The sequence below is a fragment of the Pelmatolapia mariae genome, linkage group LG16_19 (genome assembly GCF_036321145.2).
Source record: "Pelmatolapia mariae isolate MD_Pm_ZW linkage group LG16_19, Pm_UMD_F_2, whole genome shotgun sequence".
Lineage (NCBI taxonomy): Eukaryota > Metazoa > Chordata > Actinopteri > Cichliformes > Cichlidae > Pelmatolapia > Pelmatolapia mariae.
The window spans coordinates 34,891,359-34,908,995 of record NC_086241.1 but is presented as its reverse complement, the minus strand read 5'-3'; the positions used below and the strand labels follow the sequence as shown (position 1 = coordinate 34,908,995).

General features: G+C 42.4%; 1 protein-coding gene across 1 annotated transcript in view; it reads right to left on the bottom strand.

Annotated features, from left to right (window-relative positions):
* Window positions 1-17,637, bottom strand: part of ttn.2 (titin, tandem duplicate 2) — a 217,622-nt gene that overhangs the window by 171,682 nt on the left and 28,303 nt on the right. Inside the window, 5 exon segments of the mRNA XM_063497648.1 lie at window positions 40-321; window positions 558-1,121; window positions 1,406-1,684; window positions 2,389-6,154; window positions 14,064-14,071. Coding sequence (XP_063353718.1) covers window positions 40-321; window positions 558-1,121; window positions 1,406-1,684; window positions 2,389-6,154; window positions 14,064-14,071 — 4,899 coding nt within the window.

Below are 17,637 nucleotides of genomic sequence, written 5' to 3'. Positions count from 1 at the left end.
CTGAACTGAAGTAAATGTAAAGTAAATCCTTGGACAAACCTTTAACAGCTAAAAGAGTACTGCAGCTTTCACTCCCAGCATTATTTGACACCTCACAGGTGTATCTGCCACTGTCTGTGACCAGAAGGTTCATGATCTCCACAGTAGCAACTCCACTCTTGAAAGATATTTTATATTTGTCTCCATTACTCAGCTCTCTTTCATTCCAGAACCAGTGGATGTGAAGTTCAGGCGATCCTTTGATTGTGCACTGTAAGCGTGCAGCTATACCCTGTTTCCATGTGAGCTTAGATTCCATTTTCTTCACAAAGGCGGGGGGCTCTGAAAGAGTGTTTTGTTCAAAAACACTAAGACTTTTTATACATTGGTGAAATATAGAAAAAAGTCAACCAAGACATAAGAAAGCAAAAAAGAATGCAAAAAAAGGCATAAGACAGCAGCACAGTATTAGTATCAGCTTGGAGCTAGCTAAAAACTCTTGTCAACATTGACCTCACTTCAGGTAAATGCATAGGTTTTCATCACAGCAAATGGAAAGATCACCGTTACGATCTTACCTTGAACTGTTACCACAGCCTCACAGGAGGAGCTGCCAGCCTCGTTTGCAGCTGTGCACACATATTTCCCAGAGTCCTTTAGTTTGGACTTGGGGATCTCCAGAACAGTGACCTTGTCCTCAAAGGACAGTTTACACTCCATACTCTGGTGGACTTTTTTGCCATCCCTGGTCCAGGTGACAGCCACACCAGTGTCCTCATTCACGTGGCACTCCAGCCTCAGTGGGTCATTAACAGCTGCAGATACTGGCTCAATGACCGTAACAAACCGGGGCTTGTCAATAACCTTGAGTACTACTGCAAAAGTAGCTACACCAACACTGTTGGAAGCCTTGCACAGGTACACTCCCTGATCAGTCAGTTCAAGACTTTTAATGTGAAGGGAATACTTGTTCTTTTCACATTTCATGACATAGTTCCCTTCAGAGGAAATTGTTATGTTGTCCTTGTGCCAGACAACTTCCATAGGCGAGGATCCAGTAAGTGAGCACTGGAACACAGCTTGTTTTCCCACATATAAAGTCATTGGGTCTGGTTTTGATACAAATACTGGTGGGTACATCTCTATGGAGAGCAGGCAGAGCACACAAAAAGTTCAACAGGTTTAAAAAACCACCATTAAAAATAAACCTGTGCAACTCAGTGATCAATATGACATGGCAACATTTTGCTTCTTAATAGTAATATACTGCCAAATAAAACAGCAGCTTAGCGCTATAAACTAAGCATACCTTCCACGCTTGACCTTGATAATTCACAGTACAACACAGTGTTTGTATATAATTCTCTCTCTCTCAAACACATATATGCATAGCGATAATTTAAATGAGGTCCTTTTGGGATCTTACCGGTGACAATGAGCGAGGCAGTGCAGCTGTCTGTGCCGTGCTGATTTGAAGCTTTGCAGGTGTATTCTCCACTATCAGCTTTGACAGGGTTCAGGAGCTCTAAAGAGGAACTAGTGTGGCGGCTGACGATCCGATACTTTTCACTCTGTCTGATTTCAGTGCCAGATTTGTACCATTTGAACGTCACGTCCGGAGCTTCTTCAATCTCACATTCAAACTTTGTGTGACTGCCGACATTTATCTCCAGAGGTGTGATTTTCTGCCTAAAGACAGGGGGCACTGTTGCAGACACAGACAAAAAAAGCACATTTTAGTAATGAAATTTACTGCTACTCTTTAGGTAAAAACAAACAAACAAAAGATTAGGAAAAGGAATGGTGGAATGTACAATAATGGTGGATGGCAAGCCAAGGTGACTGTGGAGAAAAACAAAACCAAAAAAATGCCAGAACATTAGCCCCATGGTTTTACCAAAAGCAGCCTAAAAGAAGATGATATCAGTGTACGTGATTTTCTTGGTTTGTGAAAGATGAGGCAATCTGAAGCCCTTAAAACATGCAGAGAGACATTGTGGACGTGGAGAATGGCGACAGATCATGGGAAAACACGTTTAAAACAAAGCAGTCTGGTGCCACTTGCATGCCAATGTGAACATCCTAATGGCCAGATCATGACAAACATTACAGCAAGAAGCTTATGCACTTCAGAAATAAAATTACATTACGACTGCGATGGTTCTGGCCTTTAAGGAAATACTGACCAAGATGATGTGGAAAAAAGAAGAGAGTGAGTTAGTACCATCCAGTGCCCTGCTTAGACTGCTCATGCCAAGCTATGAAATGAATAGAGGAACCAAAGTGACAAATGCATATATTCATGTGAAGACAAAGGTTTGGAATGATCCACTGAATGATTAGTTGCTGTCAAAGAAAATGGATTGGATGAATGAGTGAATGATACATAGATTTTTCCTGTTATCAAACCTCTTGAGACCACAGTGAGCCTTGAAGATGTTGTTGTCCTGCCGGCTTCATTCTCAGCCTCACAAACATATTCTCCTTGATGCCTCTCCTTGACAACTTTGTTGATAACCATTGTGTATGTGTCATGGTCTTTGGAACACTTGAACTCTTTGCCAGATTGCACCAATTGTCCATTGAAAAACCAGTTTACCTTTGTGACGTACTTAATGGTAGTGCTGAAGGTTACTCTACTATCTTCTTCTATCAGCATGTCATTGAGAGAATTAACAATTACAGGGTATTCTCTCACTTCTGGCCTGGATACTTCGATGCCCTCTTTGGAAATGCTGACATCCACTGCCTGCTCAGTGGTAGTAGAAGTGGTAATGATAGACACTTCTACATCTTTTTCTTGACTTGTAATGATTGTTGACCTCACCTCCTGTCTTGAAACTTGCTCTGACTGCTCAGAAGCTATGTGACCTTCAGTTTGAATTTTGATATGGGATGACCATTTTACCTTTGTGTCCATGGATTCCTGCACTACAACCTGTTCCTCCAATGTAGCATGCTCAACTGCCATTTTAGACTCAGTTTGAAGTGATGCAGAATGAGATTTAACAGCAGTAAAATCCGCTGTGCTCTCTGTCACGCTCACAGTCTTTACCATGGATGACACTGTTTCGCTAGAGCGAGCTGAGGTGACTTGTGCCCTCTGAGGTTTGTCTAGTTGCATAGTGCCTTGCTGTTCTGAAGTAAGAACATGGGCCTCCTGATATACCATGGAGTGAAATGCTGCCTGAACCTCAGTCCTGAGGTCAGCTGTCTGAGGGTATTCACCCTCAAAAGCTAGAGTGATCTCCACAGGGACACCTGTTGTTGTGATCAGATATGTGAACATAGCCCACTTGGGCTCTCTTTGAACCTTGACTTCCTGTACTTCTACAGCGTGTAGGTATCCTACAACTTCAGCTAGTAACACTGGCTGTTCACTGGCTACAGCAGACTGAAGAGCATCTCTGAGCTGACACTGTATATTTGAAGTGGATGATTTAGGGATCTGGATCACAAATGTCATCTCTTTAGGCAGAGCTGTAATATCTTTAGATTCTGGTGCCAAAAGGGACAAGTTTTGCTGTGCATTAACAGCAACTTTGGTGGTCTCAGACTTGGTGATCTCTTGAGAGAATTCACCTGTCAGCACTCGCTTCTCGTCCATCATTACTGACTGCCTGACTGACTGACCCTCTTGGATCTGAACAGCAAAGTCCTGTTCTGCTGCCTTTAGAAAGACACTACTCTCAGTGGAGATCTCTTTCTCCTCAATCTGGATGGGCTCAGTGGGTACTTTTGGCTCTATGGTTGTCTGACATGTGAATCTGTCTATAGCTGTTAAATGATCTGTGTGACCCTCCTCCAAAGCCTGTTCATCTGTCACAGAAGTGACATGCATCACGTTCCAGCGATCCTCCTTCTGTAGCAGAGCTCGCTGATGCTTGCACTCTGTGCTAACTGGTGTCTCTTTTGACAGCTGCACAGGCTGGTAGCACAGTTGGAGGATACTTTGTGGCTTGGGCTCAGTTCGAGACTGAGACTGAACTCCAGACAAGGACAAATCCAGTTCTGAGTAAAAATCAGCTGTGAGCTCTCGTTTCTCTTCTGAAAGAGCTGCGTGGCTTCTTGCTTTTTCTTGTTTCTGCATTGCCACCAGCTGGTCAGGCTTCTCAACTGTGAGAATGCCCTCTTTGGGTAGGACCTCCACAGGCTGGGTTGACTGGAGATGCAGCAGGGTAGGGGCCTCTGTCTGGTGCTCTATGGTTATAGTGTCTGCTTTGGAGTCAAACTCTGATGTGGCCTCACAAACTACTGTTCTCTGCTCATCCTGACTAACAGTATGTAGCAAAGTGGGACTCTTTCTGGTCCCTGCGTGCTCTGGTGTTGGTTTTTCATATGTTAGTCTTTTCTCAGATGGAAGGAGGTCCTGTTCTGTTATAACCTGCAGGTGTAACAACTGCTTTCCTTCTATCTGGGACTTAATGGACATGGCACTGTCTAGGCTAGGAAGCAACTGTGTGGACTCACCCTGCAGCATTTGTGTCTCTTCAGCAGTTAGAGCTGCTTTCATCATCGTATCTTTACAGGTACGGGCTGCTTCCTCAGCAGGCCTCTGAATAGAGAATTCTGACTCCTTGCAAAGAGTTTGCTTAGACTCGTTCACTAAAGCTGTGACAGGTGGCTTATGTTCTTTTCTAATTGCAGACTTAACAGCAGATTCTGCTGTTGCTAACTCAGTTGTGTGACCCTCTGCAAGCACCTGCTTTTCTGTGGACTGGGCCGAATATAAAATCTTAATACCTTCCTTAACCTTATAACCCATCTCTTCCTGTGGTTTGGGGATCTCTTGAGACTCCTCTTTCAGGATTGACAGTTGTGTTTTCACTTGATGACCACTGACTAGATGTTTAGGTTCTGAAGTGATTTTAACAGTAGCAGACGTCCTGTCACCCAGTGGCTCTGTGCTAACAGCTGAAAGTGGTGTGAGCTCCTCAACAACAGCTAACATGTGTTTTGACTTTTTTTCACTGACTGCCTGAAGCTCAATGAGATCTGGCCTTTGAATGTCATCACAGTGCTGCTCTGTGAGGTCCTGACTCTCTTCAACAGACGATGTGAATGCGGCCATGTGAAGCTGTTTCGCAGGAACAGCTGACACTTGGTCTGGGTGAGTAGGAACCACAGACACCCGTTCCTCTGTCTCATGTGCCTGAAGTATTGCTGCCTGGTGGGTAACCCTCTCACGGTACACAGTGGCAGTGGAGATATCTACTTCTCTAAGGGAGCTCACTTGCTCGCTGGGAATGATCTGCCGATCTTCTGTGCCGATGGTGTAAACCATCTGATCTGACTTAGCTTTATCCTGGCCTGGGAGGCTGACCTGGTACAAGCGTGACTCTGTTGCTTGTTCTGTCACTAAAACCTTGTAACCTTTCTTCTGAACGGCTGTCTCCTGTTTGTGAGAAGCAGAGACTGATTCTTTGAATACAACAAGCTCTGCACTACAAGCGGTCTCACCAAATTGGTTGGAGGCTTTACATGTGTATAAGCCACTGTCCTGTTGTTTGACATTCTTAATAATGATGAAACCAGATCCATCTGAATTGGTTCTAATGGTACAGTTTCTACTGGGCTGGATCTGGAAAGGCCCCTTGAACCACTTTATATCAGGGACCGGATCACCACTGACTTTGTAATTAAAAGAAGCCTCTGTTCCTTCTGAGCACCTCACGGGTTGTATCTGAAGTGTGAAACTAGCAGGCTGACCTGTGAGCTTAAACATCTTCTCAACCCATTTCTCTGCCTGGCTGGCTTCAGGCTTTTTCACCTCCAGGTATGTGGTGCATGTCGTCTGGCCAAATCTATTCGTGGCAGTGCACGAGTACTTGCCCTCATATTCAGATGTGACTTGGGTGATAACCAGTGTGTACTCATCCTTCTCCTCTATCAGCTTGTATACAGAAGAGCTCTTTACAACCTTACCATTGTGAGACCATTGCACAGTTGGCTTTGGAAAGCCAGATACTCTAACTGTAAACCTGGCGGTTTCCCCCGTGTTTACAGCTGCTCCAGAGAGCTGAGTAAGGAAAACAGGCTTTTCTTTTTTTTTCTCTAAAGTGGAAGAGTAAAGTTTGGAATCTGGCTTGAGTTCAAGTGTTTTAGTTTTTTGTGGTAACTGGACACCAGTGTAGTAGGTTTCCTCTTGTTCTTCCACAGTGGTGATGGTGGTTTCCTCTGTCAGGAAATATTGAGCAGGACATTGGATAATAATATCCAAAGACAGCAGCTATGGTTTTAACACTTCATTCACAAAATCAGATATTAGGACTGTCCTCATGTAAAACAAATCTCAGCAGAGAGGACTTTTGCAGTCAGTTGTTGAGTTCAATCCGTATTTTGCTTTGTAAAAGTGAAAGCAAACATATCTTTATATTTAAATTACAATAATGAAAAATCTTTTAACAATAAATGCCTCAGTTTAAAAATATTCAAATTTTGCTTTAGCTGCTGAAGTAATTATGAGGACAATCCTAGGACATGTGACAAAACTACAATAAGCACATTAACTATTAACAATTACATGAAACACAAACGCTCTGACCATTCTGGTTTGTTTTTAACTTTCGACCCATTTACAGTGTTAATTTATCAGACCACCACCTAGTGCAAGAATTATGTCACAGCTGCCCTTAATTAGCAGAACTAGTATCAATTTTTTATAATTCTGAAATTTGTTTTATGTCTAAAATTTCTTATACACATATTACGTATATATTTTATTTTCTTTGATTATTGATATTCTTTTTCTCTTTTAGCTTTTGTTTTTTAACCACTTATTCCACACTAAATTCTGCTCTGCATGGTGTGCACACAGTGAAGGCTGGGGAGGGCCTGGTTGCGTTAAGAGATTTGATTGGGCAATGCAGTATCGGTAATGAAAATTAATGAATGGGCTGCTGTCAGTACTTGTACGGCTTGTTAGTAGCGGCCCTTTAATTGACCAATTGGCTCAAAAGTGCATGGCCCATTGGGAAAATACCCAATATTCCAGATTACCAGTTCAGCCCCAGTAATGCTTGATTAATGTCTGATTTCTCACGTAAGTCCAGTGTGCAGCTTGAATTTGGGAATTAAAATATTAACTCAGTGCATTGAATTCAGTAAGTTTTTGAAATACTTTTTTTGATTTTTATTGACAATTGGTCTGTATATCATTATAGCTGTTACATTCTTATTCATGACATATAAGGCAACTGTATTTCATGCATTTATATTTTCTTGAATATTTTTGTCTTTTATTCTGGAATGTTGCACAGAATAAAGACTGTTTGGTATGACTCCGAGAATCAGGAATTTTCAGCAAACTTTTCTACAAAACATAGCTTTTGATGACTCAATTTTCTCTTTTAATGTTCATAGTGATAAATCATCCATTTGAAAGCTGGTTTAAAAAAGCAAGCTCAGACTGCATCAGAAATTTTATTATATAAACTGAGACAAACCAAGATGACAGCTGTACATATAAATGAAAGATTTCAACCTTAATATCAGAATCTTGTATTTTACTGGGTAAACATTCATACACCCCTAAAATTACACATATTTACAAGATGCCAAACTTATATTTTGTTTTTAAAAGATTTTTCACAGTATTATCTATTTTTAAAATAAGTTATCAAGTTGCTCTTCTGTGACATTTAAAAATGCTTCAAAAAGCCATAAATTTCATTTAGAAACAGCAAGAACTTAGAATCACACAAAATCCAAAAAAAGAAAAAATCTGCTAGAAAAACTTCTGTCTCATCCAAACTAAAGAGCTTCAAATTTCCAAATTGATTTGTGATAAGATCACTGCTTAAAATGTGTTGTTTTAGCGTTGTTAGGGCTGGGACGAACTCACCGTTTATATATTATGTTTTATTTGTTAGTTATTCATAGGTGCTGCCTTTGAGCAAACATGGAAATATTAATGTCAATGATATTACACAGGTTTTTGTATTTGTGATATTTGCCTGATACAAAGAATTTGCCTAATACAAATAATAGTGTTGTTGCTATCATCTCCATTAGTGCAAATTTCTCTTAACACCAAAATAACAAAAAAAACAGGCTGCTAACATTTTTAGATTTTGGATACAACACTTTGTCACTGAATTGTAAATACATTATGGTAGTAATGTTGCTTTCAAAGAGTTGTCGGACAATAGAAAAACACATAAAGCCATGTTTTTGAACAAAAGTGTAAAGTATCACATTACTGTCACTGACACACTAAAAGAAAAATTTACTACATACATACTCAGTTATTTGAGCGCTAGCTTTGTTCTTAGACACGTCCCATATGTACGACAGGTAACCATATTATTGTTAGCCACAATCCTAAACCAGTAAGAAGAGTTTAAGAAACTAGTTAGTATGAAAACATTCTCTTTTCAGAGAAAGACGACATTTTTATGCTCTCTATAAAAGCTCTCTATAAAAATAATGTTTCTCCTTCATTCAACCTCTATCCAGTCTTATCTGCAAACTTCTAGAAGACTGCTAACAGGCAGCACTTGGCTTTAAGTTGTAGAGCCTGTACTTCATGGGTTTAATGTGCCTGTAGCATATAATCAGATATTGTAAAGAAATCTTACTGATTACTGAAAACTTAAACCTCATGTACTATATATATATATATATATGTGTGTGTGTGTGTGTGTGTGTGTGTGTGTGTGTGTGTGTGTCAAAATAGATAGATAAATTGCACAGACGGTCTCTTTGAATATAAGCTTTTCCTTCACACTCTGTTTTTCATTCATTCATCTTTTTCCTCCCCAAGTCATAATCTAATTCTACTCTGAAAGCACAATTTACATACAACACAAAATATGAATATATGACCTGTCCCAGCACCTTTACCTCTAAAACACCTTCAGGAGTGCTGCAGTTTCAATGCAGCCAGCTGTGTTTTGGATTATGCACTTGTATTCACCAGCATCACTCTGGGTCACATTAGTAATGAGCAGATTGAAGTGGCCTGCAGTTTTCACCTGGATTATATACCTGCTATCTGTGATACGGTCTCCGTCTTTGTACCATTCAGCAGTGGGGTTTGGCTTACCATTAACCAGACACTGGAGAATGACAGGTGTCCCTACTGCTGCTGTTACATCAGTCAATGGTATGATACATTTCGGGGGTGTCTCAGTCACCTGAAACTGGAAGCTACACATATCACTGGACTTACCTTTAAATTCTATCTTTTCATCTTTTGCTGTGTCAGCAAATACATCAAAGTCAATGCTGACATATTTCTCTCCCTCTTCACTTGTTTTATTGTCAGTGTTGGCCACCAACCTGACTGCCCGCTGTGACTCATCAGCTTCTTGTTCAAAATCAAACTCCAGCTCAATTTCTGACACCTGTTCACCATCAAATGATGTGTTGCCAACCATCAAGTCAAACCTCTGGGGCTGGACTTTGGCACTGCCGAGGGACACAGCGGTCAGCTCCCTGCCCCTGGTCTTTCCCGAGAAATCCTTGGCACTTAACACCACTAGGGAAGCCCTACATAGAGTCTCTCCGACAATGTTAATTGCCCTGCAGGTATACACGCCGCTATCCTGTGTAGTGACTTTGCAAATCTTTAGGAAATGATTGTCGCTATCAGAAGAGTGCAAGTATTTTTTGTTATTTTGAGGAATTTTTCTATCACCTTTGAACCAGGATACGATGGGAGATGGAATTCCCATAAGTGAGCACTCAAACATTACAGTGGTGCCTTCTGGGGTTTCCATGTCACAGATTGGATTGATGAACCGTGGGGGCATCTCAGTGACTTCAAATGCTATTTTCAAGTCATCATGCTCCTGGGTGACAAAGTCCACAGCACCCTCCTCATAAATACTTGGTAACACATTCAGAGATATGATCATACTCTTATTGTCAGCTGTGTATTCAGGTATGGTGATGATCTTCACCTGTTTCTCAAATTCTTTGACTTCATTTTCATCCAGCTCTACTTCAAGCAGAATCTCTTGAGGAGATGGTGAACGAGAAGAGTCATCTTCCTCCACATCAAACTTCATGACGTGCTGATGGGAGACAGCAGGTGGGACGGGCGTAAACCTTACTTCCTGTGATACAACGATCACTACAGCAACACTTCTGGCTTCGCCAACATAATTCACAGCTTCGCAAATATACTCCCCCTGATCAGCTTTAGTGACATTTTGAATTGTTAGTGAGATGCTGTCACCATCCCGCTCTATAGTAACTCTGTCATCCGCTACCAGCTGGGTTTTGTTGCGGAACCACTTCACCTCGGGGGAAGGTAGGCCAAACACCTCAGCATAAAATGTTAATGTGTCATTCTCAAACACGTTTTTCTTCATGAGAGGTTTTAGGAAGGCCGGAGGGATCCCCTGCACTTTCTCCTGCAGGGTTGACAACCCCAAAGACCCTCTGGCCTGGCTGAGGAATTGATTTTCTTCCACATTCATTCCAGATAGAGTTTTTTCGATGCCCTCATCAGTAGGAGAGGTTAGGAATTGAACAGGTGAGAAGAACCTCTCGCTTGAGTCTTCTGTTGATGGTCTTTTGTATTCTACAGGGGAGAATGGATATTCCTGAGGGGTCTTAAACCCACCAGATTCATCAGAACTTGGAGTATGAAAGAACACGGGAGACTTCGGAGCGTGAAAGGACTGTGCAATTGGTTGTGAGACTTCAGTAGAGGAGCCTGGGGTGTAGAACCTCTCAGCTACCTCAACTATGTCTTCACTCACAGTGCTGCCAATCTCTATGGACATCTCAGACTCAGGGGACAGCGGCCTCCCCCAGTCTGGAGGAGGACTGTAATAGTTGTACACTGCACCAAAAGTGACCTCCTCTTCCTCTATGGAGCCAGCTGCTGCTGCTCCCCTAGCTTGATCTGCTGAGTCTCTTTCCATACTATCTCCTTCCTTTCCATGGTCAGCAGCAGCTGTAGACCGACCAAGTGGGTTTGCTGTTGTGAGTACTTTAGGCTTGACATTAAATGTTTCAGGTTCTGACTTCAAGCGAACCTCAATTTTCTCATCTTCACCCTTAATTTGTGTAGGAGGTTTAATTAGATCATCAACCACTGTGTTCTCTGATACTTCTCTCTTGTCATCCTGGGATTCTAGCATACTACCAAAAACACCGCTGTCCATAGATACTTCTGGGAACGAAATAAGCTCCTCATTATGAGCTTTGTCCTTAGTGGGCTCCTGTATGGAAATAAGCTTATCACCAGAAAGTTCACCCTCCTTACGCACATGCTCTAACATTAAATCAAATTCCTCTTCTAATCCTTTCACATCACGCTTCACATGTTTTTCTACTTCTTCTAAAACCCTCCCAACACTAGTATGGTCAGAATAATTTGCCATACATGAGATTTTAGCCTCACTTTCTACAGAGCAAACCCTTGGAACTGCACTTTGGCTTGCTGGTTTTAGAGATTTAGAAATTTGTTTGGGCTTAACAGTTCCTTCAGGTTGAGAAGAAAGTGTGGGAAGGCAGCTTCCTGCAGGTACTTTCTCAGACTCGAAAGCAATGTGGCTGCCAGTTTTGTCAAATGTTTCCCATCTAAATCTCTCCACTTCACCCGCCTCAGTGTGTTGAGGGAGTAGGCCAAGTTCCTGTGACCCCGGTCTCACCACCTCTGAAGACTCCCGCATTTCCTCAATAAACTCTTTAACTGCACCACAACTTACTCCTGAAATAACTTCCTTACTGACATCAGTGACCTGGGAGGTTTCAAAAGAGATGGGCTTGTTGGATTCTACTGGAGCATGAGAGGCTTTGTAAGAACTTTCACTTCTGGTTGTAGGTGAAGCAAGCTGATCACAGCTCTCTGTATGCATAGTAACAGGTTTATGTGGCATTACCTCTTCCTGCTGGTTAAGAGACATGGTAACAGATGGTATAAACTCCTCTGGGAACAGTGTTTTCTTTCTTTCCTCTTCCAGAGAAAGGTTTTCCGTTAATCCATTTGGTGATGTTGATTCGAAAGCCTGTTTAATCTGAGAAACTTTAATTACAGCAGCAGAACCTTGCAGACCACAGCCGGATATAACCTGAGGCTCTCTAGAGAGACTGGGTCTGGATATAGTAGTTTTGACAGGCATGTCTGTTGGAGCTTGTGAACTCGGAGGTTTAACTTTTGGCAGCACAACACTATCCTGAGCTTTTTGGAAGATGTCAGGTTTCTTGAAATCCTCAGTTAAGCCATAAGGAGACTTCCTCTCTGTCTGAGATGGGGTGAACTCAACACCTGAAAACTTCTTAGGTTTTTCAACTTGATAAGAGACTTCAGAGATACTGGTTACCTCTCCCAGCTTATTTCTAGCAACACATTTGTACAGTCCAGCATCAGGGTATGTAAAATTGCTGATATACAGCATGTACATTTTATCATGTATCTCAGTACTATATTTTCCAACAGTGGCTTCAAGGCAAATATGGTCATGATACCATGTGACGTCTGGAGCAGGTTCACCAGTTATAACACACTTCAAGACAGCTGTTTCGCCCTCAGAACAGGTTATATTCTCTAATTCAGTGACCACACAGGGAGCTTCACCAACCACATCAAATGAGAAAGTAAATTTGTGTCTGACAGTCTGGGATGCTGCTTCACTACTCGGTCCAGATGACATTTCCTCTGTAAAAACCTGAGGTTTGTCCACAGTAATTTCCTCAGCCATCTCAGGGATGGGGGTGGCAGCTGTAATTCGAATTTCTACGGGTGAGGTGCTAAAAGATTCGTCTGAGCTGCGGCGTTTAATGATGTCCATCCGAGGCACCTTTAACGTTACCTTTCCTGAATCAGTGTAGGTCTTAAACTGCTCCTCAATCAGACTCTCCTGATTTTCCTCCTTCATTGGTGCTTGTGTTTTTACCACATCCGGTGTGACTCCTGACACTTTTGGCACCTTTTTGTTAGAGATTTCAAGAGTAGCACTGCAGATGGATTTGCCATGTTGATTGGTTATGATACAGTCATATGTGCCCTCGTGATCTGTTGTTGGATAGAATATGGTGAGCTTTGAGTTGTTAGATTTCTGTATGATATCATAGTCAGGATTGTGGTCCACTGGATGGCCATCTTTGAGCCACTTCACAGTAGGTGGAGGATCACCTTGGAACTGGCAGATAAACTCAGACATCTCGCCAACTTTTACTTTAAGTGAAGATATTTCTTTAACAAATACGGGATGTGAGCCTCCAAGACTTCCAAGATCCTTTATGTTTAACTCCATATTTTCAACTCTTCTCTCTTCCTTCTTTATAGCATCTATTTCGGTAGTCATCTCCTTACCCTGTGTAGATCTCAGATTTCTCAAATCTCCACTTCTTTCATCCCTCTGTTGTTTCCATTCAGTGTTTTCTCTTGCAGTTCCCATCTCCTTTTCCATGTCTCTCTCTTCTCTTACCTCTGACTGGAAGTGTTGCCTGTTGGATTTATCAACATGCATAGCATGCTTGTCCCTTCTCAACCTCATCACTCCCTCTCTTTCTGAATCATCCTGTCGACTAAGGGATGGGGAGCTTCTCCTGACTGGGGAAGGCTCACGATGGCTTTCATAAGAGGCAGAGGTAAGTTCATATTCCTTATAAGGATGCCCAGTGAGCTGGGTTGGAGAGTATTTCTGAACTGATGAAGCCTGAGAGTCCTTTTGATATCTTACAGGGGCATCAGGTGCACCCACATGGTGTAGGAAACTAGCATCTGCAGCGGGGTGCCTGGCCATAGAAGCCTCAAAAGGAGGTGACAGGTCACACTTTGCAATGGGCTGAAAACCTGACGGTTTTTCTGTTGAAAATAAATGTGGAGGTGGGGGTTCACTGGGGTGGGCTTCATGAGACATGCCACTATGATGGGGCTCACAATAAGTCAGGGGCAGTTGGGGCCACTCAGACTCAAGCTCAGCTGTATCCTCTTGTTCAACTGCATCCTGTTGCCATTTTAATATGCGCTGAGCCAGTGCCTCTTCCTCACTTACAAAGTACTCACTGTCCCTCTGCAGCCTTGTCACACGGCCCTCTGTTGGCAGTTCACCAGCCAGAGGCCACTGCAGAGTTTCACCCTCCTGATCTTGGAAACCAGCAGGACCAGACTCACTAGAAACACATTTCTCTTTGACTGTGTTTGCCAATTCTAAAGCAGACGCCTCTGCGAGATTTGTTCCTGCCTCAGTGGTCTTCCCGGCCTGGAAAGGTGAATAACCTTGTAGTTCTGCAGTCTGCTCTTGTTCCATTAAAACATCCTGTTGCCACTTTCTTATTCGCTGAGTCAAAGCCTCCTCTTCACTAATAAACTTCTCACTCTCACTCTTCAGGTCTGAGATGTTTTCCCTCGACAGCTGGAGCTCCTTTTCTGCTCTCGTCTTCTCAAACAGCATCTTCTCTGCTCTAGCTTTTGTTTCAGATCTAGACTCAAATTCAGCTTCTGCTGCTTTAGCTTTAAATCTCTGCAATTTTTGTTTCTCATGTTCCAGTTCTTCTAGTTTTGTTTTCATTTGTCCTTTGACCAACTGGGCAGATGTTTCAAGCTGCTCTGCTACACCTTTGACTTTAGGTGCCATAGGCATTGGCACAGGAGCTATCTTTTTCTCCATTACTTCTTGTGGGGTGTGAATGTGCTTCTCACTCTCCTTGTACTGTGTGCCTGCTGGAATAGGCAGATCGGTTTCTGAGTCAAATGTCTCCTCTTCTGATATTCTCATGCCTTCCTGCCTGATCCCTAAGGGAAGGCGTTTCTCTTCGCATTCAGTTCCTCCAGTTTCTAGCTTCTTCTCATACGGAGCTCTAAAAAACTTGCCTGCAAACTGATCACATGGCTCAACCTGTTTTTCCCCTTTGCTGTCTGGTGTTACTTTTTCACTAATAAATCTCTCTGAAATTCTAAATCTGTCCTCTGGCCTTGGTTTTGTTCTTGGTGACTTTTGGGACTTTTGCATCAGCGTCTGTGGTGCTGTGTCTTCTTCTAGCCCAATTGTCACTGTGGAAGCTTTTGTACCCACAGGGGCAGACCTTTCCACTTCTCTGCTTCTCATCTTTATTGTAGATGTGGGTGTTGATTGAGCCATTCCTTCAGGATTATCTTCCCATGCCTCTTTTTTGAGTGATTCATGAAAAGAGGAGTGTATGGCCTCAGTTTCCACAGTTGCTCTTTTCTCCTGCTGGTTGTAAATGTGCCCTGTGGGCTCTGTGGACTTTGCCTCAGGGACAATGGGCAGATTAGTTTCAGGATCATATGTCTCCTCTTCTGACATCCTGCTCCCTTGCTGCCATTTCCTGATCCTCAGGGCAAGGAGTTTCTCCTCACAAGCTATTCGTTCAGCTTCCAGGCTCTTCTCGTAACGAGCCCTCAAATCCTCCCCAGCAAATGCTTCTTTACATGGATCAGCTATTTCTGTTGCTGCTGTGTCTTCTCTAAGAAACTTCTCTCTGGTAGATGTGACTGACTTTGGCATGGTTGACTGTATGAGTAATGTTGCTTCTTGAGAAGGCAGACTTTTAACAAGTTCCCCACTTTCAGTGTACATTGTAGTTTCTGGGTAAACCGCTTTCTCACCGAGCGCTCCTCCAAGATTACATGCTGTCATCCCAACATTTGTAACCTGCACCTTATGGTCATCAACCACATCTGCTTGTATTTCAACAAAACCCATAACTTTTTTATCCTCTAGTTTCTCTGAATGTTTGTCGTCTGATGTCTTTTCTGTTTCTGACACACTTGTACTGACCAGCTCACCTCTCATTAATTGGATGGCCCTGGTTCTCGACTGAGGCTCGAATGAATGTCTAACAAAAGGCTCAGCGGGATCCCTGCTAGAGGTTTTACCTTGAAACTCCCTATACGTCTCACCCAAATCAAAGGGTCGATTGAAATGCTGAACATCAGGCAGAGAAGCAGGCTTAACCCTGAGTCTCTCAACATAATCTGCATAGCTTGGCTCGCTGGCAACAGATTCTAACTCAAACTCAGAGGAAGACATGGTGGAAATAGAAAGCCTCTTTTTCTGTTTGACAGCTTTTTGGAGTGTAGTAAGTTTTGTTCTTATCTCATTGTGGAGACTCTCAGTGTCACTGAACCTCTCACTGTATCTGTCACTGCACCTGTCACTGAACTTATCACTGAACCTGGTGCCAGTGCGTCGGTCACAGTAGATGTCACTGAATCTGTCGTTGAAGCGCTCAGATCTGTCAAACATCGGGGTAGGGGACAGGGCACGCTCAGAGGCAGTTTCTAACCGCTTAGACTCCTTTTCTGGTTCCTTGTCTTCTGAATAGGAACCAGGCATGAAGTATACAGTACGCACAAGAGCACTCTTAGATCGAGATCTACCCTGATGGACCTTGGACATTTTGTCAAAAGGAGACCCGACATATCTGAGGTCAACCCTAAACTTCCTCTCTTTCCTCTGCTCTGCCATGGTATCGATGCTCTCGTGGGCTTTAGCAGTGCGTCTAATAAAGCCAAGATAGTTAGCAGACTGCTCTTCCCTCAGTGACACCAGAAGTGATGCTGTGGATTCTGCAGAACCCTCTATGTTTATTGCCATTACCTTATAACTGCCCGAGTCCTTTTCTTTGACACCATGAATAACTAGACTGGTAGTGTGAACATGCATTCTGCTGTCAGTGTAGATCCTGCGTCTATGCTCTTTAGGTATAGATCTGTTATTATGAAACCAGAGGATAGTAGGAGGAGGACATGCAATCAGTTTACATTTGAACTCTGCTGCCTCCCCTTCTAAGACGGACTGAAACTTAAGTTTCTTTGTGAAAGATGGTTTAATGTTTTCTGTCCATGAGTTGATGGATGAAGTCCTGCTGGAGCAACGATTGGCTGACACCAGGCCATGATCTATGAAATCCTCAGTGTCGGAGAAGGCTCCTCTAAGCTGCCAAGTGGCAGTGAGTTCTGTGCTGCAATGCACAGTTTCTTCTTTTCTTTGAGGACAGAACAGTTCTGCAAACAGAAATGGACAACTGTCAGACCAACACAGCTTCCAGGGGTAAAAACTGAAAAAAGGACTTGAATGAATCATTAATGGAAATATTAAATGCATGCAAGGACTCACAATGCCATAAGAAAATTCACTCACCATATTTGTTCGAATAAACGCAAGACTTGATTCTTTTTATTAGAAACCTGCAGGAAGTTTTGATCCTTCGTCTGTGGAAATTTCTTCAAAACATATATTATTTTGTTGTGATTAAAGAAGCATATTTTCAAGATGGACTGCTACCGTTTGCGTGTTTTAGTTCTTGAAACTTGTTTTATGCTAGAATATTTCTTACCTGACTTGCAGACAGAAGAATAAACGCCCTTTCTAATCCTTAAACTTAAACAGGGAATGAAAGATGCACACGTATGAGATGCAGAACTCTCTAAAAACAAATATTATATTCCAAAATTAACCAATGAAGCAGCAGAATTTGGTGAGACGGCGTTTATTCGAACTAATATAGGTTTACTGGGGTTATTTAGAAAGCAAACCACAGGAATCACATTCCACTATCTGCAAGCCAGGCTAAGAAATATTTTGCAGGAGGAAGGTATCAGTTCCAGATTCGGCAATCCCCCATGTCTTTAAATACAGACCCGCGTTTTTCTGGGAAAAAATCAGATGAACTTTCATGCCAAAGATAAAATAAACGTTTGAATGCAAACTGTTCAACAAATTCTCACCT